The 25,482-nt window shown below is 55.1% G+C and overlaps 1 protein-coding gene and 2 long non-coding RNA genes across 4 annotated transcripts; 1 reads left to right on the top strand and 2 right to left on the bottom strand.

Moving 5' to 3' along the window:
- Positions 1-69: 69 nt before the first annotated feature.
- LOC122377872 (cyclic AMP-responsive element-binding protein 3-like protein 2) lies at positions 70-25,482 on the top strand. The gene is made up of 9 exons (XM_043358388.1): positions 70-379; positions 750-1,009; positions 1,455-1,653; positions 1,979-2,143; positions 22,017-22,198; positions 22,519-22,720; positions 23,479-23,650; positions 23,957-24,098; positions 24,263-25,482. Exons 2-9 carry the CDS (start codon positions 854-856, stop codon positions 24,749-24,751), a joined length of 1,707 nt encoding a protein of 568 aa, XP_043214323.1. The 5' UTR covers positions 70-379; positions 750-853; the 3' UTR covers positions 24,752-25,482.
- On the bottom strand, positions 6,770-7,761 carry LOC122377873. The gene is made up of 2 exons (XR_006255930.1): positions 7,553-7,761; positions 6,770-7,137 (listed from the first exon to the last, which is right to left on the bottom strand). It is a non-coding gene; the product is annotated as an uncharacterized LOC122377873 (long non-coding RNA).
- On the bottom strand, positions 8,480-11,460 carry LOC122377874. Of its 2 annotated transcripts, none has more exons than XR_006255931.1 (5): positions 11,296-11,460; positions 9,808-10,107; positions 9,313-9,452; positions 8,805-8,963; positions 8,480-8,552 (listed from the first exon to the last, which is right to left on the bottom strand). It is a non-coding gene; the product is annotated as an uncharacterized LOC122377874 (long non-coding RNA). The 2 variants fall into 2 exon arrangements; XR_006255932.1 differs by lacking the exon at positions 11,296-11,460 and adding an exon at positions 10,669-10,705.

Raw genomic sequence — 25,482 nt, 5'->3', positions numbered from 1 at the left:
TCAGCTGCGGATGAAGAAAGAACAGGTTTTTCTTCAGGGGAAGTCCCAGAGAATTGTAACAAGAGCGCTATGTTTGTAACAGGTGAAAGAAGCTAGATTTATGGAAGATTATCTACTTTGTTTATCCAGAGATGTAAAAGTACCTGTAGTCAAATGAAATTTATAGGTTCACATCTATTTTATTAGTGATTTTTAGCAGGAAAAAGTATCCCAAGATACCTTCAGTGGTTTATATGCAGAAAAATTTTGCATTTAGATCTAGTATGATTTATTTTTTTAGTTGTTTTCAATCTTGTATACTAAAAACAAGCCATCTGGCATTCTTTTGGCAGCGAGCCAGCGGCCACGGAGGCTGCGGCCACGTCGACAGCTCCAAATGGTATGTTGAATTTGCGTGTTTTGCTTGTTTTCTGTGCTACAAACTGGTTGGGGTGGCTCCTCAGTCTGTTTTCCATCAGTGATGCTGCATATTATGTCATTGTAGTGTACAGATTTGTCGAACTGCACCTGTAAAAGGTCTCGCCGGTCTAACGGCACAAGATTTGCCTGCGGGCACCATCGCTGGGCGTGACGTCAGTTTGGAATACCCCGCCCCCCAGCGGCCCCTCCCCTCCGCTCGAGGTGCGCTGCGGGTCCGTAATCACACATTCGTGTCGCTGGTGTTACGTCGGATGGTGGTGTGCGGTCAGTGTGCCGTACACAGACAGCTGTGCGGAGATTGCGTTTGTGAAAAGTCTTTAATTTGTCAGGGCTGTGGTGGAGGTGGAAAGTGAGGACGTAGAAAATACCAGTGCACGGCTGGCTCTGGACTTGGAACATACGACCAGAGGCCAGATCCAAACAAGGAAACAAAATGGACTTCTTCCCAGTCAGCCCGGGACCATTCCTGCCTGACATCGCCATTGATAGGAAGTCTAAAGATGATCTCAGCCTGAATCTTGACCTGGAGAACTTCCCAGAAAACATTTTTGATAAGCAAGAACCAGAAAAGTTTATTGAGCCTACAAAGGTATGTTCTTGTAACATTCATCAGATGTGATATATGCAATCACAATTGCACTGTATTGTAAATGTTGTCCAATCCTGAAGTGTTGTTTCAGTTAAATTGGTGCACTGTGAAAATGTGCATAATGCATATGTCATTCCACACTCCACACCTTGGGATATGCTCACTATTTTATTTCCCTGAGGTTTTTATGTTTGAGGGTCATTATTTGTATTGTGGAGTTGTGTGTTGAAAACCATCCCAACATGTTGATGTCTAAGAACATTAAAAACTTAATTCTGGTGTGAAGTGAACTCCCAAAAAATGCCACACCCTCCACCCTTAAATGTTTACCATTGTATGACACAAACAAAATTCTGCACTTGCCTTTAGTATAGATCCTTGACCTGTTTATTGCTGATGAAGATGTTTTTTGTGATACCAAACTGTGGATGTGCTCTTTTTCCAGGAGGATAGCCTGTTTGATCATGCACAGGGCAATGACTTCAGCATGTTTGACAACCTGGATTCATTCCTGCAAGAGTTTGGCAACAGTGTCAGCGAACCGGGCCTGCTGTCGCCCTCGCCAGCGCTGTCAGACAGTGGTCTGTCCAACACCAGCTCTGACCAGATCATGTCACCTGATGACAATGGCGAAGATGATCTGAGTGAGTGAGCTGGGCTTTGATGGACACATTGGGTCAAAAATAGACAAACAAATGAATGAATGGTTGGGTTGGTTGGCTTGCAAGGGATATTTAATGAAGGGGAATGTCCATAAATGTGAATCTCCAAGTTTGGAAGTGTTGCTCACCAGTCACCACTTAGTAGATTGTAATGTGTGTAACTGGTGCCTAATGATAGGGTAAAAGACTTCAGACTTCTTGTCTTGAGCCCCATCCTTAGTAGAACAAAGGCTATGTAAGATAATTTATCTACCCTCCCCCTCTGTACCATGCATGCATCACCAGCCACTTCCCTCTCTCGCCGCAGGCGGCACGGACATGTCGGAGCCGGAGCAGGAGTCGGAGCAGCTCGGCTCCAAACCGGAGCAGAGCGCCGCGGAGCCGGAGCGCTCCTTCAACCCGATCGACCTGATCAAGATCGAGCCGCCGTCCCCTGACTCCACAACCGAGCGGGTCGCCACCGTCTGCACAAGTAGGTCCCGGCGAACGTCTGACGAGCGCCGAGGGCGAACATGCCTACCGGTGGTTAGGGAGGCCGAGGGAGGGATAAGCGACAGCAGAACGCACGTGGTGATTGGAGAGCGCTTGAAGGGGATGCTGATGACTGGAATTTGTCTGTTACGATGTTTACGGATATGAAGTAACGCTGCAAAAGCAATTGAAACCTTGTTTTGATTTAGAACTGGGTTATGTGGTCAATGATTGTATTGTCAACCTTATCGATTTCTATCAGAGTAATGCAACGGTTATGGCGGCAATCTCACTTCTATCACGCTTCTGCGATCATATTTTGCTGGCTATACATAGAGACTGACGCAAACTTGCAAGTATTTCCTCCACGGTCTTGCAGCCAGTCTGGAGCTGTGCTAACCTGTTTGCTGTCTAGCCCACTCACGCTGTAACAATGGATTATCGGCTCTATTTGCGTCCAGCGTCGTTCAGTTCGTCCCGGTCGCGGCCGCCCTCCGACCTCGCCGTAATTATCATAACCAGTCGTTTCGAAGCGGCGCTCCTCAGCGGCCGTTGGCCCGCCGTGGTCCTCGGGGCGCCGGCGGCCCCCGCTCGGCGCCGAGGTGCATATTTCCACCGCCGGCCGGTTCGGCAGAAGTTGCGCAACTTGTTTGCCGTTGCACGCACTGCCGCCGGGCTGACCGGCGCGGGCCGCCGCGTATCGCCACCTCCAGTCGTTGACCGCGCTACGGCGAGCGTGAGGGAACTCCCGGCCGTGCTGCACGGTGTTCGGTCGCACTGCACTACTGCACGCTGGTCTGTGCGTACTGAGTACGGCACACGGTTCTGGGTGTGTTGAACGCCCTGGTCTAACCCGGTTTGGTAGTAGTGCGCGCGGGTCTGGTCGTACTGCAGGCCAGTTCGGTCGTACTGAACAGGTCTGGCGGTACTGCACAACGGCGATCCGTCGTTACGCTGCGTCACAGCGTTACATCCTGGCTTCATGTCTCGTCCTATTTCTTCGTTACATTTTCTCAGTTCATCGTTATCAGCTGGGAGTTGGACCATATGTTTTCTGGCCGAGCCACGTGGTCGCGGCCGGTGAAAGTCTGCGGCTGCGGCTACGGTGCTGCCGAGCCGCCCCCGAGGCCGGCCAGCGATCGATGGAAGCGAGGTCGGCGGTGGGGGCGGCGTGGTCGGTCGGCTGGCGCCCCCGCGAGGAGCACCTGAGCCGCGAACAGGCGACACATGTCCTGGCGGTTTGTCAGAGCCCATCGCCACCACAGCAGCTATAACTGCTGTGTGATGGGGCGGGCCGGATCGTAATTGTCTGCGGATGACGCGGTACATGTGCGTGCGGAAGGGCGGGGCGGACAGGGGAGTGGGGGAGAGGGGGTGTACTACCCGGGAGGGCGGGCGTGACACGCGGTCGACCTCGCCCGTCACGGGCCGTCAGCTATGTGTCGGCTCGGTACAGCGCAGGCACTGCTGATCTGGGTCAGAGCCGGTGGCATGACGGATTGAAATGAGGCCCACCGGCTCACCTCGGTTGATGAGCACGTCTTTGCAACTCGTTAATGAGAGCTGTGTATCGTAGACAGTTGACACACAACCAGTCTGACAGACTGAGGGCGTATCTGATTGGTGGGACTGTTCTTGTGGCGTCACCCCGCACCATCTTGCCCGTCTTCTGGGATCTGTCTGTCCCCCACCTGACACTAACTGCTGTCTCCACACCTGCGCCGCTCAACTTGCTTCCGGTTTCTAGCCGTTGCCTTTCCCTCGTGCTGATTACTGGGCGTCCGAACCGGTGCCGCCCGGACGTCTTTTGGACTCAACCCACCCCTCCTGCTGATGTACCCAAAACCGGCGCCGCCCGACCCGTCTTTTGAATCCATCCCATGGTGACTGGCTGTCCCCACACCGGCTCCGCCGCCCACCTGTCGTCGGGCCGCGGGACAGTCCCGTTAGACGGCATGAGTGTGCGTCAGCGGCCGGTCGGCGCAGGTGTGAGATGTACCGGTGTACTGTTCCATCCGTCTGTCTGTTGAACTCCCATGCGACGGCCGCCGTCTGTCCGGCGCCCGCGGCGGCGCGGTGCCGCCGGCGCCGGAACGGTGGGTCGAGCCGGGTGGGAGCGCCGGCCGTCCAACTCCCAGCGTTTCGCTCAGTGGTCACCGACGGACTGGCGAGTGTCTGGTTTACTGCCTCGCCACTTTGACGGAATGTCTGTATTACCAGTCGCCGGAAGACGGCATCACTCCCTCCGTCGCAGTTGGGGTACGAGGTTCGTCGTGTTCTGAGAATGACGCGGTGTGACGCGCCGTGACGATCTGCCGATCACGATCGTCACTCTCGGCCGGCAGAGCGGACGAGTCGGGATGCGGCGTCACGGCACACACTCACGCTGTCGTGACGCCGCCTTGTCGCTGTCAGCGTGGCGTCTCGCTCCGTCCGCTAAAGGAGCCAGATCGTTCGGAGCGGGCCTCTGGCCTTGGCTGCACCGGCAGCTCGTGCCCGCTCATGGAGTGAGTGGCCCAGTTTGCACGAGGAAAGTGCCGGCACTCACCACTGCCGTGAAAAGCGCAGTGGATTGTCGAAAAGTGAAATTTGGTCACCTTCTCAGATCCTGTCTGATTGGAACTGGGTCCGGTGACTGTTTTTCTGACGCTGCCCTTTCACTAGCCCGGGGATCCCCTCGACCCTCTCCGTCCCTCACCTCCCCTCCATGACCCCAATTCGGCCGCAAAAACACGGCGCCGGCCGGTGCGCCCCTCCGTCGCCCGCCGGTACCTTGACCGTCCTGAGTTCAATGCCGCGTCCTGCTGCATTGCAAATCCGCCGGCGGTGCCATGCGCGCGCGCGCCGGGGCCGGTGACCGCTGGCCGGTCTGGGCTCAGGACTCTCTTCCGCGCACGGCCGGCGTGCTGAAGCGGCATGTTGGGCCGGCGTGGTGCACGGATCAGACCGGTCCTACGCCGAGCTGCACTGCATGCCCAACTGCTCACCGCGCCGGTCGACCGCCTGAGCTGGCCGGCCGGGTCGGTTGACCCGGCAGAAGCCGGTGGGTCTACCGCCCACGTGGTCTGCAAATGCACACTGCACGGTGCACACTGCTCAAGTGCTCAGTCTTCAGGCAGCGTCTGGGCGAGATCCGGTCAATGGCTCAGGGTTTAAATTTGGATATGATTAAAAATGGCCGTTGAGTTAGCTACAAATGGATCGACATTGATATGCTAACTAACGGGTGTGCACTTAGTTTCTGGAAAAAGTTTGTGCTGCCATAACTTTAGTGTTTGAACTTGGATTAAGATGATATTTGGCACATATATAAATTGCAGCAATAGTTAAAGGGATTATCAGGGTTTAAAAATTGAAAGGAATCGGAATGTATTGCCTATCAGTTAAGTCTCCAGACTCTGCCGATTTCAACGATATACATAAAATGCCTATTGATGCTATACTTTGCAAGTTATAGCCGTTTGAAAAACGACAAAAATGTACTTACTCCCGCAAAACAAGTACTTGAGCGGTCAGATTGGCCCATCACTATAATGTAAACAAAGAGCGGCCTTGCGAAATTTTGCGGGATTGAGGATTTCTACAAGATTTCGGTGATAGGCATTGGTTGTCGATATACGATGGATTTTTGGTGAAGAACTCGACTGAAATTGAAACAAATTGAAGATTTGCTTGTCTAAGGCAGCAAGATTTATAAACATCGCCAAATTTATCATATGCAATTGGAGCTTGTTTCAGTTTTTATAGCAGGGTCATGATACAATTTTCTTTCAATGGTAGATTCGTCATGGTACAGTACAATTTAAATGGTAATTTCGAGTAATTTATGTCATTGAATTGAAACTGCAAGTACATCCCACAAAAGAGCTTATCCTCTTCAATTTTCAGTCTTGATCTGACTGATTAGTGATTTGTCAAGAGTGCGAAAAGTGAGGTGACAAGAGAGCTACAGGTTTTTCAAGATTTAAGTGTTCTTGAATAGCAGGTTGTACAACATTGTGCTGTGACATAATCATTGGGCCTTGTGCCCCCTGTGACAGAGCCCCTGCATCAGCTGGTCTGACACGGCTGGGCTCGCAAGTCGCAAAGAACGTCTTGGTGCTCTTAATTATGATTGATGATTGTGATGTGATAGGAGGGTACCTACATGGCAAAATACATTTGTATGTAATTTCTTGCCACGGTACCCACCTGCATGTACATTTTTGTTGTCTTTGTGTGAAAAATGAACATATTTTAAGGAAAATTAAGGCATTTCTGTTTGAAGCATGCAGAAATTCATGTATGATGCTGTCCCGGCAACTCATGTGGAACAGAACAGGCTGCAGAGTGCCAGATCGTGCTTGAACAGAGAGAATCATCAGCTATCTACATATGCGCATGCTTTGAAGTTCCCTGCCTTTTCCCACATTCTACTTGCTAGTTGTGAAAAGGATCGGACAAGGCGAGGTACTCATGCTCATGGTGCCACCATGTGCAATTACTGACTGGTGAATTCGGTGGCTAAAATCCTTAACGCTCTATGGATAATTATTCTGCTCTTATGTTCAGTATGTTGATATCAGAAACTCACCAAGGTAACCTGCCCTGTGGCATTTCTTAGTTCAAAAATGTAAGCATTACACTCATCAGTCATGTAACTTGTATTTACATCCATGAACAAACAATGTGCAAAGGGGCTACCCAACAAGCATTACTGTCTACAGCGTAGCGCGTACCGCCTCCGCAAGGGGCGCGCCCCTCTACAATGGGCATGCGCGAACCCCTTCTCTGCAATGGGCGCGCCGGCGAACGTACGCGAGCGATCACGGGTCGCCACCACCAGCTGGCGACTGACGGCGCAAGGCCATAAAACTACGACGGCGGGCCCGGCAGCAGCGCGCGGTGTGTGGGGGGGGGGGGGCGTTGGACACGGGATGGACGCACAGTCGCGCACCACGACCGACGGCGACATCACCTGCTGCGTCTGGCTCGGCGAGCGCAGCTGGGAGCCGGCTGGAACAGACAGAGCGGAGTCAGCCGGCGGAGAGACCCGGGGGACGGGAGAGAGACACGGGCCAACAAACTGGGAGAGATTCGAATGCCCGCACGACAGCAAGGAGCAAACATGCCCGTTATATTCACGTGTCGATTGTCATGACGTCAGTCTTGAGCACAAGCTGACTTCATCCCTACATCCCGTTTTACTTATAATCATAATTGAGGTCCTGGATCGGTACACCGGCTCAGTCACCTGTTGACGGCGGCGCACAGCGTGACCTACCCGCCCTACAGCCGGCCCCAGCAGGGTGAGTAGTGAGTACCAATACCCGCCCCCATGCCAATGCCAAAATCACTAGCACTGAGAGTTTTATGGAAAAGCCCTCCTCAGTGGCCGGTATGAGCTGGCCGTGCGGCGGCCGCGACTGACCTGCGGCCGCTGAAGGTCTGGTGAGTCGGACGGGCACCTCCGGCACTGTCGGCGACTCGGCAGGGCGGCCGATTTGAGCGCAGCGCTGTCCAGTCGGACTGACGGCAGCACAGAGACCAGCTGTCCGTGCAGGCAGCACCGGTGGCCCGAGTCGCTGCTGCTGCGGACCCGGCCCGGTACCGGCGCCGGGTGGTGGCCGGCCGCGGCCGGGAGCGAGTCCGCCGTCCGCTCCGCGTCCCCGGCCGCCCCGCCGCCGCTCTCTGGACCGGCCGGAACGGTGACGGTGACCGCGCTGATCTGAAGGCACACCTCCAGACGCTCCAGGGCCGGCAGCCAGGCCAAAGTCGGAGCGGCGGGCGGCGCCGGCGGAGTGGGGGAGACGGCCGCCGCAGCGGAGGTGTTGGGTGACACTGCGGGTAGGTTCCTCTCCGTGGTGTGGCTCCGTGCCGATCGCGAGGTACCCGAGTGTCCTTGCCGCCGGGGCACATCCATGGCGGCGGCGGCGGCGGCTCGGGCGGCTGGGGTAGTGGCGGCGGCGCCGGGCCACTCAGCTGCTGGCCAGCTGAGTGGCCAGGGACAGCCAGAGCAGCAGTGCCGGCTGCCAGCAGAGCAGGGCCGGCTCGGAGACGACCACCAGCAGCGGGCAGCTGTCCGCGGCGGCGGCAGCTGTCGGCAGCTGCAGCAGCGCCCGTACCGCCCGCTCGCCGCCGCCGCCGGGAGCCGGCGCGTCGGCCGCCTGGGGCGCGGCCAGCACGGGCCGGCCGTCCAGCTGACAGCGCACCGGGCGGCGCCGGCCCAGCACCAGCCGGTCTGACACAGCCGCACGTCCAGGTCGCACAGGTCCGTCTCTAGTGGCAGGTCCAGCTGCGAGCCGGCCGGCTCAGCGCCGGCGGTCCCCCCCCCCGTCCCCCGCCGGCGGTCCCCCGCCGGCGACCTGGTGCTCCTGGGCGGGCTGGCCGTCGGCCGCGGTCGAGACCAGCACCGCCTGGTCAGCCGTCACCTGCGATAGGGCGCACGGGGAAAAGGGATACAGTCAGGAGCCGCGGCTGTAGTTATTCATTTCCAATCGACAATAGGGCATTGGGGCAGTGTTCCCGCCACTTCTAATGAGTAGTAATGTCGAGCCTACCACAGTGTACTTCACAACTAGAAAACGCACTCAACAATAATCACACAACAAAGGCACACTCTCAGGGCCATTCTAACAAAACACCCGCGGTTATAATTAGCATTACTCGGTATAATGACTGACCGTGCATCGTGTGTGGACGTGGCAGTTGTAGAGCAGCGCAGCGGTCGGCCGGCGCCGCTCAAGCTGGGAGACACACCGGCACAGCCGGGACGGGTACATGGGCTGCTGCTCGTTCCACTGGATCGTCTGACAGCGCAGCTGGAGACGCACCTCACCGGCCTGAGGACGGGGGAAGACTGGGTGATACAACCGGGACAGACAAATAACACAGCTGCTTGTAGACGTATATACCTCCCCGGCCTGGTGACCGCGGGCGGGTAATACGACCTCATAGAACAGCGATCAGCCGGATCATCGGAGCAAAAAAAAAAAGCACGCATCTCAGGAGCCCATCTCCTTGCAAGTCTGCGATCATATCTCAACGCCCAACTGCAGCAGCTCTTCAAACAATGCAGCTGATGCTGTCCTTTCGAACATCCCCGCTATGCATGGACCCACGCCGCCCAGCTCCCCGTTGGCGGCCACCACTGTCAGCCGCCGCCCCTTCCTCCGCTGCGCGGAGACCCACCTTTTCCAAGTCTCCATGGCCAGCCAACACGGTGACTCGCGGCTCCAGCACCGTCAGCTACAGGTCGCGAGCCGGGGTGTTGGCCTCAAGCGCCACCGCCTCTCCGTGCGGCACTGGGCCCGGGCGGGCCTCTCCGTCCGCTGCGGGAGAGGGCAGAGGGTAGAGGAGAAGGTCAGGGCGGGCCTCCCCGCCTGCAGCAGAACAGGGGGAAGGAGCGGTCAGGTGGGTCTCCCCGTCCGCTGCAGGAGAGGGCAGAGGGGCGTTAGTGGTAGTGGGCAGATGAAACGGAATGTTTATTTCAAAGATATACACTTTTTCACTAGTACGGCAACTATACTTCTCAGAGGTGAAAATCGCTGCTGGGACGCACTGCCGAAAAAGAAGGAACTTGCAAGTCACAAGCAGCGATGGGGACGACTCATGAAGAACAGTGCATCATGTTAAACAACTTCAAGCTAACTCTGAGCGCTACTCAGTACTCAGTTCACTACTCACCCTGCTGGGCCGGCTGTAGGGCGGGTAGGTCACGCTTTGCGCCGCCGTCATCAGGTGACTGAGCCGGCGTACCGATCCAGGACCAGGAGCCCAAGCAGGCCCTTGTCCAGTTTCTGCAGCAGCAGCGTGTGCCGTCACCGGCAGAGCTGTCGCTGCCAGACGACTGCCGTCAGCGCCCGGCGCACGCGCTATAAACACTGCGCCGCGGCGAGCGAGCACGGCGCGCTGCATCAGCTGGTAGCTGCTGAGCGCCGCCAACCCCAGCACAGCAGCTGGCGGAGCGCCGCGCTACACGACGACCTGTCGGGGCGCGCGGGCGGGTCAGAGGGTGGGGGAGGGGGGGGGGGGCAACAGGGTCAATCACATCACCTCTCTCTGCAATGGGCGCGCGCGTGCGCACCGGCGATGGGCGCGCGCCGGCCGCCGCTGCCGATGGACGCGCGCCCGCCGCCGGTGCCCGATGGGCACGCGCTGGCCGCCGGTGCCGATGTGCGCGCGCCCGCCGCCGGTGCCGATGGGATGGGCACGCACCGGCCGCCGGTGCCGATGGGCGCGCGCCCGCCGCCGGTGCCGATGGGATGGGCGCACGCTCGCCGCCGGTGCCGATGGGATGGTCGCGCGCCTGCCGCCGGTGCCGATGGGCGCGCGCCGGCGCCGGTGCCGATGGGATGGGCGCGCACCGGCCGCCGGTGCTGATGGGATGGGCGCGCTGGCCGCCGGTGCCGATGGACGCGCGCCCGCCGACGGTGCCCGATGGGCGCGCGCTGGCCGCCGGTGCCGATGGGATGGGCGCGCGCTCGCCGCCGGTGCCGATGGGATGGTCGCGCGCCGGCCGCCGGTGCCGATGGGATGGGCGCGCACCGGCCGCCGGTGCCGATGGGCGCGCGCCCGCCGCCGGTGCCGATGGGATGGTCGCGCGCCGGCCGCCGGTGCCGATGGGCGCGCGCCGGCCGCCTATCAAGTTTACCTGTCCAGATGTACAGAAAGAATGTTTAGTCTGTCAAATACATGTACAGCTGGTATACCTACCCTGTAGCTGCAACTGTTTTGACCATGTGGCCCAGCAAAGTTATCTGGCCTAGGTAATGATTGTGATTCAGGGATGAATCCCTGGGAAGAAAATATAGATGATGGTGCTTAAGGAGATTGGAGATTGTCGTGAAGAAGCATTCCTTAATTAGTGTTAGTCACCATCCAAGCCATATGACCAAAACACACCACATCAATATTATCCCAAAATTATATTTAAAAACTTTATGGTTGGTTACACACAAGTTTTTTAGGTGACCACACTCAAACACGAGACTACTAGGGTGCCAACGTCACTTGTCAGGCTCAATGCACCAGCTGCTGTTCATACAATTTGGAAGACTCAACATCAGCTATCAGGTTCTACATCACATCAAGTGTTCAATGTAACAATGTTCGTGCCACTTTTACAAGTTGTGCTAAAAACCAGTTCAATTACAAAGGAAATGCCAAACCCACCTTCCACGACTGCTATTGACGGTACGGCATGTGGTGACGTTCTAGCCCTTTCTCCAAGCAAAAGATCTTGAGGGTTGAAGTGGCAGCTACACACAAGTGCTTCGTCAACCTGCTTGTCCGCCAAGCCATCTTCTAGGACAGCCATCCAACCAAGTCTCCTAAAAACAGCATGACTTTGTGATCAAAGGTCTGGGAAAATTGCAAGACTTGCCATTCCAGTACAAGTAACAGATAACAAGTAACCACAGATAGTACATTGAGTACTTTAGTTATATGTGTAGATGAACTCCGAGTTGTAGGTTGTAGGTTGTAAGCTGAAGCATGTAGGTTGTAGGTTCGTGGGAGGCTGTAGTTTAGTAGGTTATTAGGTAATAGGTAATATTAGGACTTAGGTCAAGTTCGCTTGTTTTTTTTTCCTCGGACCACTCAGACTTCATCCACACAATTTACTCGTACGCCTTACTGTTTGATGTATGAGTAACACTTCAAACATTTGTGTGTTCAAACACTTCAAACACTTCAAACATTTGATCATTACATTTGTGCATGTTTGACATAAAAACATATATTAATACAATTTCGTAAAATATGCAACTGTTTTTCACTTAGTGCCTGCCCCGCAATCTCCAGCATTTCAAATTGGACTTACTTGACACGGTTTTCGGAACATGGAAGAAGTTGAGACCGGGACAAATGACAATCAGCCTTTGTTTTTCCACAACCCTTCACACTACACCGCCGATTTCGCACTTGGCGGGATGGCGCCATTCCGTCCAACTCATACAGCCTCAGAAATTACAACAACACACTCAACTAACGGAATATCCGTCAAACAAATCTTATTTACGACGACACGAGCCAATGCTAACAACGCTTGCCAGTTGCGGAGTGGAGACGTCAGAGAGAAAAAAGTCTTTAGATTTCTCCAATTTCCCCACGTAACGTTGAACGGCCATTGCGGCCTTATCTGGTATGCGACGGCCTTATCTGGCATACAAAATATCTCTAGAAGTCTCTAGCTAGTGTTAAGCCTATGGACTTATAGGGAAATGTATCCGAGTACTTGGTACTGCCTCCTCCAGGTACTGGCTGGCAGACGGATCAACTTTGGAGGCCCACCATTTGGAAATTAGGCAATTTTGAGACGAATGACTTCGGATCGGGGCCTCAGCCACCTTCATCTACACGTTTCACTGAGTAACTCCGAAATTTCGGAAAAAACCCTGATAATACCTTTAAGAGATGTCAAAAGAATTAGGCGCTCTCTCCTCCCAGGCGGTCTACAGCCCACGTGCTATACAGACGCTCCCTGTTGAAATTGCGCGGCACCTCCGGGTTCAGGTGTGGCGATGGCTAGCGGGTTATGGACTTCAAATAGACGCTAATATGCACTTAACATCTTCCTTAGTACTATATCGTCTTCAAAAATCCCCATTCGGTCGCCGTTGAGATATGCCAAGAAGATTCCCTTCGCTGCTCACAAACGGTACGTGTGCGCCGTCCCGTAGATCCAGCGCTCCGCGCGCACAGTGACTGCATTGTGGTGTGATCATGACACCTATACTTTCCTCGGGCAGTGATGTTCCCAATGTGACAAAATTTCTTTATTTTATCACTGCTGTCAAAAGATATCGACGTCTGCATTGGCTACATAGGGCTAACATAATGATTGGATACCGCACGTGGGGATATGACGGTCCACTGACCAGGAGATCGCGTCAAAAGTGGTCAACAGGCTAAGGTTCCACATTTTGTGAACGTTTGCTTCTCGAGATGGTGTTTTACTCCATCTTCATTACATAAAATTTCCGTTTTAGGTGATCTAATTCCAGCATCCACAGGTGATTGCTTGAATCGTCTGTGCACTCAGCATTTATATGATAGCTTACAGATCCATGTCTCATTGCTCCTCTGCTGCTTTTATCGGCTGCCGACTGCTGGATCATGGTATCTCTACCCTTTTTGGTATACAATATCACAATTTAAAATTTTTCTTACAAACATGGAAAACGGGAGGACGGGAAGTGTATCGGGAACGCTCACAAGATGGTGAATACCTTTTACCATAACGAACCTCTTCTGCTGGGGCACTTTCGCCACGAATCAACACACCTGCACACTGTGCATGTGCCACGCACTTCCCCGTGCTTGTGTCGTTCCTCTAATGGCACAAGCTTTCTTTCTAGCAATACCTAGAAAGCGCCAGTGGGAAGAGAAGTTGTTTCTCTGGAATTTTTGTTATTTTTGTGAAAATTCCGCCACTCTTTTCCGTGTTCATGACTTAGTTGTAAGCTCCTTTCTGTATGAAAAAATAGTCGGTTTGTTCTGAATTTTGGCATGCTCATTCCCAAATGAATGATTATTCACAATACGAAAGTTTGTATTGATAGCTTTAATAGTTTTAAAGATACGGATGATCAATCTTTTTCCAGAAACTAAGTGCACACCCGTTATTTCTGCGAGTTCTAGAAATTGTGCGTTAGCCAACACGCGCAAATCTTGCAGATGATCTTGACTCGCAGAACAGGAATATGGCCTTCGCTAACTAACCTGCCGCACGGATTTTATAGTGGCCTTGCGTAGTAACCTTGTGCGTAGTATGAGCTACTCGAGACTGGGTGACAGGTGGCCTGCGACGGACCCCGTTTCGCTGCGTCGTCTTGTATCTGACCGGGACGGCGGCGCCGGGCGCAGAGACCGGGCTGCCCGCAGGGGTGGGCGCGGTCCCGACACGGCTCGGGCTCCTACCGAGAAGGGATGGACGGAGAAACTGGGCCGGCTCCTGGCCCAGACCGGTTTCTCTCTGTCGCTCCTTCTAGTGGATGGTATGAGACCCATAGGACGGAGATAAGCTCTCATATAACCATTACTTTGTTATACGATCCCTCTTCTAGCATATTGCTTTTCGATATGCCTGGGAATGCGCAGCCGTCACCGGTAAGAAATGCGGTTTCGCAACTCGGCCTTCTACTTCTCTGTACGCACGATGAGTTCACCGTGTGCGGATGCCTTTGAGCAGCGTCCGGGACGAGCGCTGGTTGCGTCTGTCGGGGGCACCGGCCGCTCCTTCCGGCCTGCATACCTGGCGGCGTGGCGACCCCGGCCGACCGGTCGGCGCTGCGCGCTGGGCCGGGGCTCCGCTGGTGCCGCAGCGGGCCGGCGCGTTATTCATGGGGGCGGCAGGTGTGTGCGGAGTCATCGTCCTCCACCGGCCGCCGGCGGTGGGGCGCCGCGGCCGGTCCTGCCGGTCCTGCCGGCGGCGGCCGCGGGGCCGGTGCGCGTCCCACCGCCACCGCCGCCGCCGCCGGCGCTGCGTCGCCCGGTGCGCGGTGGAGCGCGGACATTCCTCCGAACCGGCCGCCGCCGGGCCCGGCCATCGGCCTGTGTGCGCCGTTTGAATAGCCGGTGCGGTGAGCGTGCGAATCATCGCCGCCGTGGGTAGAGGCGGACGGTTGGCGCCGGACCTGGAAGGGACAGGTGAAGTTAGATGTCGCGCTAGTTAGAGATAGGTGGAAAATGGATCTACCATAAGCTACATCACTGTCGCCTTCGCTTTCATCAAGTCTTACTGCACTTGTACCATGCGAGTATTATTTTAGACTCGCCGCCCTAACTGCCCTGTCCCGGCGCCTCAGGCCCGGTTAGTGTCGCAGTCTGACCTGTCCGACCTCTATCAGTAATCAGTGCTCGGTGAACTCGTGTCCCCCGGCTGTGAGTGGCTCTCATACGGCGGCTGACACGTTCTCTAACCTTGGCCACTCGACCGGGACGGCTGCCGGTCAGTCGCTCGCTCTCGGTAACCGTCGGGTTTTGCACGGAGAAACGTAAACAGGCGACGCTGGGAAATGTCACCCGTCCGGTCCATGGCCAGATGTCAGTGCGCTTGCACAAAAACTAGTGATACTGTGTGGATGTCGCGACTCAGACATGCACGGCATTGGTGGCCTCTTAGTTTCATTTCTATTGGATAATTTTGACGCCCTAGTGATACAAGTAGGTAGCGTAGCGTAGGACTCCTTGAATCGACATCTGTGTAACTATTCTGTGAACAAACAACCGTACTGTTTAGCATGCTGTGCAGTGTTCACTGTTCAATGTTCATAACTATCCCGTGGTGGGCGTAAATATGATTAGTACGAACCACTCGCGTGCCGATCCATCGATACGTTTGTCTCGGCCCTGTGGTTGCGGCCGAACTAGACCCTGTGATGGCGGCCGAGTCCGGCCTCCCGGGAACGTTCTCGAAGCGGCGCGGCGGACCGGCACGGCGACTGTTTGTCGTTGAGCCGGCCGGGCCCGGCGCGCGTCAGCGGGAACAGCGGCAAACCCACCTGTCTACCTTCCTGCCGGGGGCCGGCTAACACGGACCGACAGCACCGTGCGGGTCGGACGGATCAGCCGCCGAGGCAACGGCCGGATTTGCTCGGCCGCTGCCGGCGCGGTGCGGGACCGCTTGTTTTTGACACGGCACTGCACAGCCGGTGCACATGCCTGGCTGGCGTGCAGCGTCGCCATGGAACGGATCAGCGCTCCAGATATCCACCTTTGTGACCGGTTGCATTCCGCGTACTCAGGCCGTGACGTATGCAGAGAGAAAGGTCCGTGTGTCCCCGGCGGCCGCGACACGTCATGGCTTCTGATTCGCTGCTGCGGCGCTGTATTCATCGGCCGAGCCGTCGGCACCGTTACGCGGCGCTGCGTTACGCAACTGGACGGCTTCCCGACGGTATTGGCAGCGGGGCAGGTGGAACACTAACTGGATAACGCCCCCGACCTCAGACTTCCCGTCAGCTAGGGCTTCGGCAAGGTCGTATCCGCCTTCTATGGGGACATATCGTCCTTCCGTTGGATGCTCAATGAGGCTGTCGCACCGGTTTTCTATGGACAGATGGTTCGTTGAAGGGGATGACGCGCACCCATGGCAGTGACCGGTTATGCCACAAACGCCCGAGGAACGGACCAATGACTTCACATTTGCCCAAGGGACGCACGCCTCGCCGATCGGGATTGTCACGGCTGCCTTTCAGCCTGGAGCGTGACTGGCACCCGTTTCCCTTCACCACCGTCGCCGCCCGGCCGCACACCCTTTCTCCCATGGTTTGTGGCGCCCTGACCCGGTCGGGCGGGCCGGGTCGCTCGTTTCGGGACCGCTCTCTCGGCCGGGTCGGCCCAGAGTTGATGTAGCTCCCTCTCTCCCTCTCTCCTTTTGAACAGCTCTCGGCGTCGCTCCCATGGCAGGTCGTGCTCGAGAGCGGCCGTAACGGCGGGAGGCAGGCTTTCGCCGGCGCCGCCCGCCGCCCCGGCTGTCACTGCAGCGGCATCAGAGTGATGGCACAGTTTTGTCAACTGGAGCGGCTGGGAACGCCCACACAGGAACGCTCGACCGCGGTCATCGGGTATTAGGCGACCGTAGCGACCGTCATACCTAGGCTGAGACGATGTCCGGAATGATACGTCACTGATGAACTGAGCCCGTTTAGGAGAGGCCCCGCCGCTTACAGATTTGCCCTTGAACCCGGTAATAGTTCATGAGACGCGAGCGAGACTAAGGGCTCAGCGCCGACTAGCAACCGCGTGGTGGCAGCGTGGTGTGAATTAAGCCGCGAGAGAATGCTGTCAGAACATCTCTGACGTCATCTCTTTGATCACCACGGAGAGATACTGCTGCATGAGGCGAAAGCGTTCGTATCGTAATCGGAGAGTGGTCAGCGAAAGTGCGCTCTATTAGCGCGCCGTCGTAGCCTCGCCCTCGGCAGTCATGAAAACTGTCGACTCTTTCTCCAGTCGGCGGAGACGCGTGGGCGATTCGACGGCGTCGTAGCCTCGGCGGCGGCGGTGGTTGGGGAACCGTTGGACGAACTGGCGGCGGTCGGCCATGACCGGCGGAAGCGCGGCCGTGTGCGCCGTGAGCCCGTTCCGCTCCGCTCGCCGCCTCCCCCGTCCGCCGGCTCATCGTCGCGTGGGCCGCCTGGCCGCCACCGCCGGCTGGCCGGTCGCTCGGTCGGTGGGTTCGGCACACGGCGCTCGGTGGATCCAGTGCGTCTAGCGGCTGGTAGGGACAATTATGAGACAGTGCTTGCGCGCTTTATACAAACTGAATTATCGCAAGGCTACTAAATCAAATTGTATTTGCGCATTGGTATCTTCGATCTTTGTTATTGTTTTGGCTGGCTGGCTGGCTGCCGACAGGTGTGCGGTTGTTATTCATTTTGGTTTTCGGCAGGAAGAGACATCTCATAATTTCGAAGAGATTACTTTTTTGCTATTGACACGCTCAGAAGATTGATTGGAAATGTGACGAGATGAAAATATTCAAATATTAAGTGAAAGTCAAGTTAAAGTAGCAAGAGGTTGTCACAAGTATAAATTGAAATAGATAGGTAGGTATGGAAGTGCATCTATATAAATCATATCGCCAATGAATGAATACCAACTGAGTTTATTGGTGGTTTATTGGTTTCCCAAATCCCAGATGAATCATTGTAGACCGTGTTTGATTGAATCAGAATGCATAATTTATGCTGGATTTACCATGTTCTAATTTAGTTTCATATAATAATACAGTATATGTAACTGGTTCATCTTCAGTTTAACATGTTATTGATATTTGCAACCATGTGTTTTGTCGGATTAATCAGAAATTAAAGTTTGACTTGCATGCTCATGCTGAGTGGCGAGCTTTCTGCTTTGGGCACCAAGTTTGATGTTGTGCCCACGCTTGACGCTCATAATATTTTATTTCTATATCAATATTTAGTTAATGAAACGTCATCTAAAATGGAAGTGAAAGATTATTATTCAATATCAATATTTGATGTCAATATTCTAGGATTAATGTAAAAAACATAGTGACCTACCTTCAGTGGCGGATCCAGGGGGGGCAAAATGGGCATTTGCCCCCCAAACGGCATAATTTTAACATTATGCCTATGGACGATGCATGGAAAGAATCGATAAATTGTTATGGTTTGCCCCCCCCCCAAAACTCTGAGCTGGATCCGCCTCTGCCTACCTTCTGATGTTTGTGAGATGTACCATAATTGAATATCAATATGAAGGGGCTAGCTTGTATTTCCTGGTCTAATGTCTGCTGTTGAAGGTCCTGCTTCAATCAATGATAGTACCTACTGGCTACTTGCCTGTCATGCATTGAAAATGGTGCAGTGTTTCTAATACATCTGTGATAACTGAAAGTTGTCTGTGAGAATGTGTCAAGGTGGATCAGAGTTTGTGCATTGCAACCAGAATAGGAATTGAGACTCTGGAAGACCATTATCAGCATTAGTGCATTCTAACACTGAACACTCCTTCCAGGCTCCAAAACTTGGTTATCATAATCTTTGTTATTTTTAAGCCAAAACCAATGAATGAATTTCAGTTTTACATGTGGTGTGTGCAGCTTCCAGCCAGCAGGAAATGTATTTCAAAATGAGCTATGGTTGACTTCATTCAGACCCCATTACACTTCCATAACATAGGTATTATGAGTCATGAAGAGAGGGCAACATTATTCATTATTACAAAATATGAATGCTTTTATTCATCTTGCCAGGGTCCAAGCATGCACGTATTTACTTTAATATCAATGCACATGACAGAACAGATAACATCAGCTCGTCAAACACATGAAACCACACGTATCAGGAGTCTACTGTTATTCTTTGAAAATAAGCCTATCTATGAACACCTTGATGAACTGCTTGGCAAATTAGTTGTGGTTATGACAAAGGTGCTTGCAGAATCATAACCAAACTACTGTAACAATAATAATCCCTGTTTTCTCTTGCTTTTTTCCATTTCAACTCGGATCTTCATTTAGGTACAATCATCTCTGGAATACCTATTTATCACACATTTCAATCCATCTTCTGATGAAAACAAACAATAAAATAACCAACGCTCACTTGCACTCACTCCTCATCTCAATCTTTAAATATCTCATTCTCATCACATTTTCCACCAATGTCCTGAGTGTGTCAATGTCAAAAAGGTAATCTCTTCGCAATTGTGAGTTGTCTCTTCCTGTCGAAAACAAAAATAAATAACAAACACACACCTGTTGGCAGCCAGCCAGCCCAAAAAATAACAAAGACGTCAGACACAGCTATCTGCTGCAATTAACGCATCATAACGCTAAGTTCAGTGCTCTAGCCAGTCAATAGCGGACAATGGACGCCCTCACCTGTGGCGATCGCAAGGTCTGGCTGATATGCAGAGCTGGTTTCCGGTCATACAAACTTGGATAATGTCCATTTCGACTCCGCGACATTCCTCCTGATCCACCCTGCATCATCCAAATGGTTTCCTATGCATGTCCTCATCCCTTTCCATCCCATCTTCATCCCATCTATATCCTGCTTCCATCCTACCCGAGCCATCATACCCTGTTCCACCGTACCTTTGCTCCATCGCTCCCTCCCCCGCGCCTCTAAGGCCGGACCGTGTCCGGTCCGCCGTCTCCGGGAGAAGTGTTTACAGGCGGGAGGCTGGCACGTTGCCGGCGCTGTTCGAACAGACTGTGTTTATACTGACCGACACATGCCGTGCAGGCGAGCCGGCCGATACAGGCGGGCGAAGGGTGATGACTGGTCCACCCGCCGGGCTTCCCAGAGCCCCGAAAGGCTGCCCGAATTGACGGAATGGGAGGGTAGTCTGCGTGACCTCTGACGCAGTTTTGGTGATGTGGGGTTTCCTCTGTTTGGACTTCACCAAACGTGCGTCATTGGCACGCTTCTCGAGGCGGTGGACGTCAGAGTTTGCTTGTTTTGAGTTTGTCTCCGATCGAGAAATGTTATCATTGGGATGCCAATTTCAAAACGGTTGGGTTCTAATGTTAACAACCTGCTGCTGTCTTCATGGGCCTATGAGCAAGGAACGCATAACATTGCGTAAGAAAATTCTCTTGATATGTTGTCAGCTGCCCGATATGACTGTATCGCGTTCGGCCATGAGGAAGCTCGCTGATATTTACCAAGAGGGCAGCGTCGAGCCTCTGCGCTATCGTACCGCCCCCGATAGCCGTATAGTTAGTATCTCCCGCAGCCCTGTCGGCCGGGTGGGACGGCACAGCTGGCGTCTGGGCCGGCGATACGGCCGTTCCGTTCCTTTCGACCCCAATCACGGACCCAGTCAGTCACGGTGGACGTCACGGACAGTCACGGTGGACATCCGCCGCCGAATGTCGGGCCGCCGGGAAAGATTGATAACGCCCCCAGGCTGATAGCGTCCTAGGTGTCCCCTCGACTTTCCTCGCATGCGAACACGCCACTTACACGTTCGTGGGCGGCGCCATGTTGCCTCCAAACCGGTCGTCGCAGTTTTATCCGGCCCTGCTGGTTGAGTCTGCGCCATTTTGCCGTGACCCGCTCGAAAGCCGGCACCTGTGCGCCTGGTCGGGCCGGCCGGCCGGCGTGGTCGTTTTTACCGGTCTACTTGCAAACTGCTTCCTGCAGTTGGCTGTCTGGACGATGTTCTATGTACACTGGTCTGAGTGTTCGGTATTGTACGGGGCCGGACTATGTGGTGCGTGTGCGTGGGAAGGACCATGCAAAGGACACGTGTACGCCCCCCCCCCCCCGATGACCGGACCATTGATCCCTGTGTGTACCGGTCGCCGGGGAGACCGACGGACGGGGGGGGGGGGCTGACGCCGTCCTGACTCACCCGGCCAGTGCGCCGCCACCTCAGGAGTGCCGACGTGGCCGGCACTGTGACGTCACATTGCGTCAGAGGCCGTCAGCCGCTACTGCGGGGATAGAGGGGGGCCGGACAGAGAGACTCCGCGCAGCTAGCACTGTGTCCGGGAGGCGGCTCTGGTGGAACGTAGGTCAGCAATTTGGTTCGCTCTAAATGGACGCCGACGCGGTCGTTATGGACAGCAGCCGAACCACGGATGGTCCGCGTGACCCCTGGTTACCACGCGGACCAGTCGGTGTTAAAAATAACGCGGAATAAATGCAACGTCCGGGCCATTGAGGTAAACTGCAGTTAGACCGCTCTAAGTGGGTCATTGGACGGTAAAAATAACGTTATTTTGGTGAAGGAACCGACGCGTTCATTTGTCTATTCAAGTTTCGGGTACATTGGGTGCGTCATGGTTCTTAGAGGTGTCCGATTTCCGCCCACCGAAGGTCGCTTTCGACGCCGTGGTGCTATTGTTTGATGTTCGTGATAATTTTTTTGTCTATGCATTTGAATCGTGTGGTCAACAGTGCCTAAGCCGTATGTACAACATTTCTAAGTAATCTGTACGCTGTGCTATCGCAGTCCTCCGCTGTCGCGCTCAGACGAACTAAGTTACAGTCGTACATGTGACACATTCTCTTCAAACGTTAACCGTTTCCGCTCTATGCCATAGTAATGATATCATTTCAAATGAAGCGAATCACGCCGACATTGTCTTTTGAGGCTCACAGCAAACGTAGACATGATTTGATATAAGCTGATTGGTTAGTTTTTCGATTCACCTTATCTGCAGACAAGTGCCAAGAACGATGAGGCTAACGCCAACCGCTAACGCATTATATCATACATCAGACACTTGACTACACCGAGACGCATTGAGTGTATCGGCTCACCGTCACTGGCTGATAGCCAGCGGTGGGGGGTCGTCATCAGCCGACCCTGACTCACGCCGCCGCCGACCCGTCTGTCCACAGACTCTTACGTCTCGCTAACGTCAGTGTACCGCCCTGCTGACCCCTCTCTCCCTCTGTTCACAGGTGTCGGCGAGCGGACGGCAGTACCGGCGGCGGCGCGTCCCGTCACCACCGCCCCCGCGCCGCCGACCGTCACCGTCCTCCGCCAGGCGCGGCCCGGACAGTCCATCCTCATACCCGTCAACATCAAAGGCTCCGGCAACATCAAGACGGTCAAGATCCTCAGCGCGCCCGGCAATGTCAAGGTGCGCAGGAGGCGGTTCAGGAGGGGAGGGGTGTCTTCTGTTAGCTGATGTTACCCCCAGCACCGACGCAGACTGGTCGGAGCGCGTTTGCCCCAGGGACTAAAATGGAACGTGTCTGCAGCAGTATGCGTACGTGGGACAGGAGTCTCGGCTCTTATCATCGTACATGGCTGAATTAACAGCCTGGAGTTAGATCTGACAACAAGTTCCGATATGCTTTGCTTCACATTTCCCTGTTGAATGTTGTGCCTTCTTCACACAAACACTCCCGAAAAATAGGCATCTACCCACCGTTCAAACGCTCCGTCTCTGTCCCGCAGTCTCCGACTATTGTGGGTGAGCTGCGCCCGACCGCCATCCGCCACGGCGGCACCACGCGCATGGTGTACAGTATCGCCGGCGGAGAGCGCCTCCACACCTCCACCGGTCCGGTCATCACCGTCTGCAGCAGCCGACAGGGGGACGCCGCCACCTCCGGCGTGGGACTGGCAGACGGACAGAAAAAGAAACTCGACCTCTCCAGTAGGTGGACTGATGGGGTAGAAATGCGAAGGAGGGGGAAGAGATTTACGTGTGATGGGCTTTGATGTAAGATTTGGGTTGATTAGTTCTCAAATTGGGTTCAGGTGATACGTAAGCCACTGGCTATCACTGTAGTGTATGACAGGCTGTGTCATGGTTGTGTTCTGTAACGTTTATGAGCTCGCTGTAATACGGGAACATTATTGCTATGAGATGATTTTTTTAGATGACCAAACAATATCCGCTTTTATCCGCCTACCTTTCTCGTGATTCGTTACTTCACACCCTACGAAGTTGGCGGCCGTACGCGGTGACTGGACGGTGTCCCAGCTGGCCCATATCCCTCCCCCGATCAGCTGACTGGGCAGGGTGCCACGACAGGGCCTCTCCTGGCGAAACCACTGTCAGACTCTGACTCCCGAGTCCTGCGCCGTGCCGCGTTCGTGATCCGTGCCGTGTCTCACCGTGCCCTGCCGTGCCGTGCTGTGGCATGCCGTGCCGTGCCGGGCTATATCTTGCCATGTCGAGTTTTGCCGTGCCGACCCGTGCGTATTCTGTGTTGTGTTGTGTTGTGTTGTGTTGTGTTGTGTTGTGTTGTGTTGTGTTGTCCTGTGCTGTGCCGTGCCGTGCAGTGTGACCTCTGAACCGGCCGTGTCCTTGGCAAGCTGTGTCGTGTCATGTGACCTCTAACCGTGTCATGCTTATTCCGTGTCGTGTCATACCATGTGACCTCTAACCTCGCCCTACCCCCTCCACAGTCGAGGAACGGCGACTGCTGAAGAAGGAGGGAGTCCTTCTGCCCACCCACTACCCACTCACTAGGGAGGAAGAGAGGGAACTGAAGAGGATCCGACGCAAGATCCGCAACAAGATGTCCGCCCAGGACAGCCGCAAGCGGAAAAAGGAGTACATTGACGGACTGGAGGACAGGTGGGTGGCGCTTGCTTGCATATGTGTATGTGTGTGTGTGGGGGGGGGGGGTAATATCAGGTAAATAAATAAAAAAGTATGAGTAATGGGTAGTTGTTGCGTGTGACAGATAGTTGATCTTCTGGAGTCGTCTGGTCTAGTTACTTGCCGGTGCAGGCCGATGTTTTGCTCTAAAGCTGGTAAATTCAAAAATTGATTTATCAGCCATGGGCAATATCCAACAACATGGATGTCACCTGCGCGATCAGGTTACCCTGGTTACCCGGTGTGTCAATGTTACTGACCGACGCACTATTTTGTCGCCAGGGTACGGATGTGCACTGCCGAGAACCAGGACCTGCACAAGCGCATCAAGCGGCTGGAGACTCAGAACGGCCAGCTGGCGGCTCAGAACAGCTCCCTGAGCACCCACAACGAGACGCTCACCTCGCAACTGAAGCGGCTACAGGTGAGACAACGACGGAGGAAAAGTGTAACAAATTTGTCAATGTTTGTTTTCGATTTCTATTGCGACAGTGTATTGATAAGGTGTAGTCAGTTGGCTGGAGCTGTAGGCTGGGGTTGAGGTCAATGCTCGAAGTGTCCTGACACGCGTCCCTCCGTTCTCGGCAGGCGCACATCACGCGGGTGGCATTGGGCGCCGGCCGCGGTGTGGCCCACCCGAGCACCTGCCTGATGATCTTGCTGCTGTCGCTGTCACTGTGCGTCCTGCCCAGCCTCAAAGACGAGGCGTCCGATGAGGCAGCGCTAGGCAAGGCTGATTCGAGCCGCGGGGCGCGCACCCTGCTCCAGTCGAGCAAGGCCGACTTCCTCAGCGCCTACCTGACGCGCAAGCCGCAGTTGGCCGGCCTGGCCGGCTTCGACCTGGAGTTATCGGACGCCGAGGACGACTCGGCGCCGGCGGCCGACCGGCCGGCCGTCGGCCCAGAGCCGCCGCGCAAACGGGCGCGGCTGGCCGAGCCGGCGCGCTGGCAGGACGCGCTGCGCGAGGACCCGCTGGACGACGGTCCGCCGCCGGAGCCGGGCCCGGCGGCCGGCGCGCAGCACAACGGCACCCGGCCGCCGGCCGCCAGCCTGGTGCTCACCGTGAAGCGGCAGTGAGCGCCGCCGGCGCCGCCTGGTGGCACGCCGCCAGCGCTGCCTATCGTCCATTCCATGAGGCGCCGGCCGGTGGGGGTTCGGAGCGCGATGCGAGGTGCGGTGTGGTTTTAGCCGGGTCGGCCGGGCCCGATGCGACTGCCGGCTGGGGCGCCCTCGCCGTGTAAATACGCATGTGTCGAGTCACTCTCTGGGGCCGCTGCCTCGCCGGCCGTCCCTCTCGCTGTCCGGGTGCGAGCAGCGGTGGCGGCGGCCGTACAAAGCGTCCCAGTGCGCTGGTGTTTTCTACGTTTAAACACTTTAAAAATGCATAAAAATAGCAAAAGATATATCAGATCTAAATCCAGTTACATGCTCCAAGAGTGACCCTTCAGCAATGCATAAACCAAATGCGGAATGCGACACCTTTATTTATAGATACGGTGATATTGTGCATTTCCGTCGATGTGTGTAGCGATTACTAGCTCGCTGGCTGCCAGCAGGGTCTCACGGGCTGGCCGCGCGCGTGTGTGCTTGCTCGGGAAGGGTGCGGGACTGCGGAATTGGTGCTGGAAACTTGGCCGTCGGCTCGGCTCGGCGACGGTGTGCGAGCGAGCGTCTGTGTATGGGTGTGTTCTACGCGTGCCGTTCGTGTGCCAGCCTGCCTGCCTGAGTGTTGTGCACCCCGGCCGACCTGACCTGACCTGACCTGGCCGGCCGGCCGGACCCGACTGACAAATATACTGGAGCATGGA

This window comes from Amphibalanus amphitrite, unplaced genomic scaffold (assembly GCF_019059575.1).
Source record: "Amphibalanus amphitrite isolate SeventyFive unplaced genomic scaffold, NRLGWU_Aamphi_draft 000052F_arrow, whole genome shotgun sequence".
Taxonomy (NCBI): domain Eukaryota; kingdom Metazoa; phylum Arthropoda; class Thecostraca; order Balanomorpha; family Balanidae; genus Amphibalanus; species Amphibalanus amphitrite.
This window is presented reverse-complemented; position numbering and strand designations above follow the sequence as displayed.

Excerpts from the sequence above, each read along its gene's own strand:
- LOC122377872 (XM_043358388.1), top strand. The coding sequence starts at position 854 with ATGGACTTCTTCCCAGTCAGCCCGGGACCATTCCTGCCTGACATCGCC. Across the intron at positions 22,721-23,478 it reads AAAGAAACTCGACCTCTCCA|TCGAGGAACGGCGACTGCTG; the intron begins GTAGGTGGACTG and ends CCCCCTCCACAG. Across the intron at positions 23,651-23,956 it reads ATTGACGGACTGGAGGACAG|GGTACGGATGTGCACTGCCG; the intron begins GTGGGTGGCGCT and ends TTTTGTCGCCAG.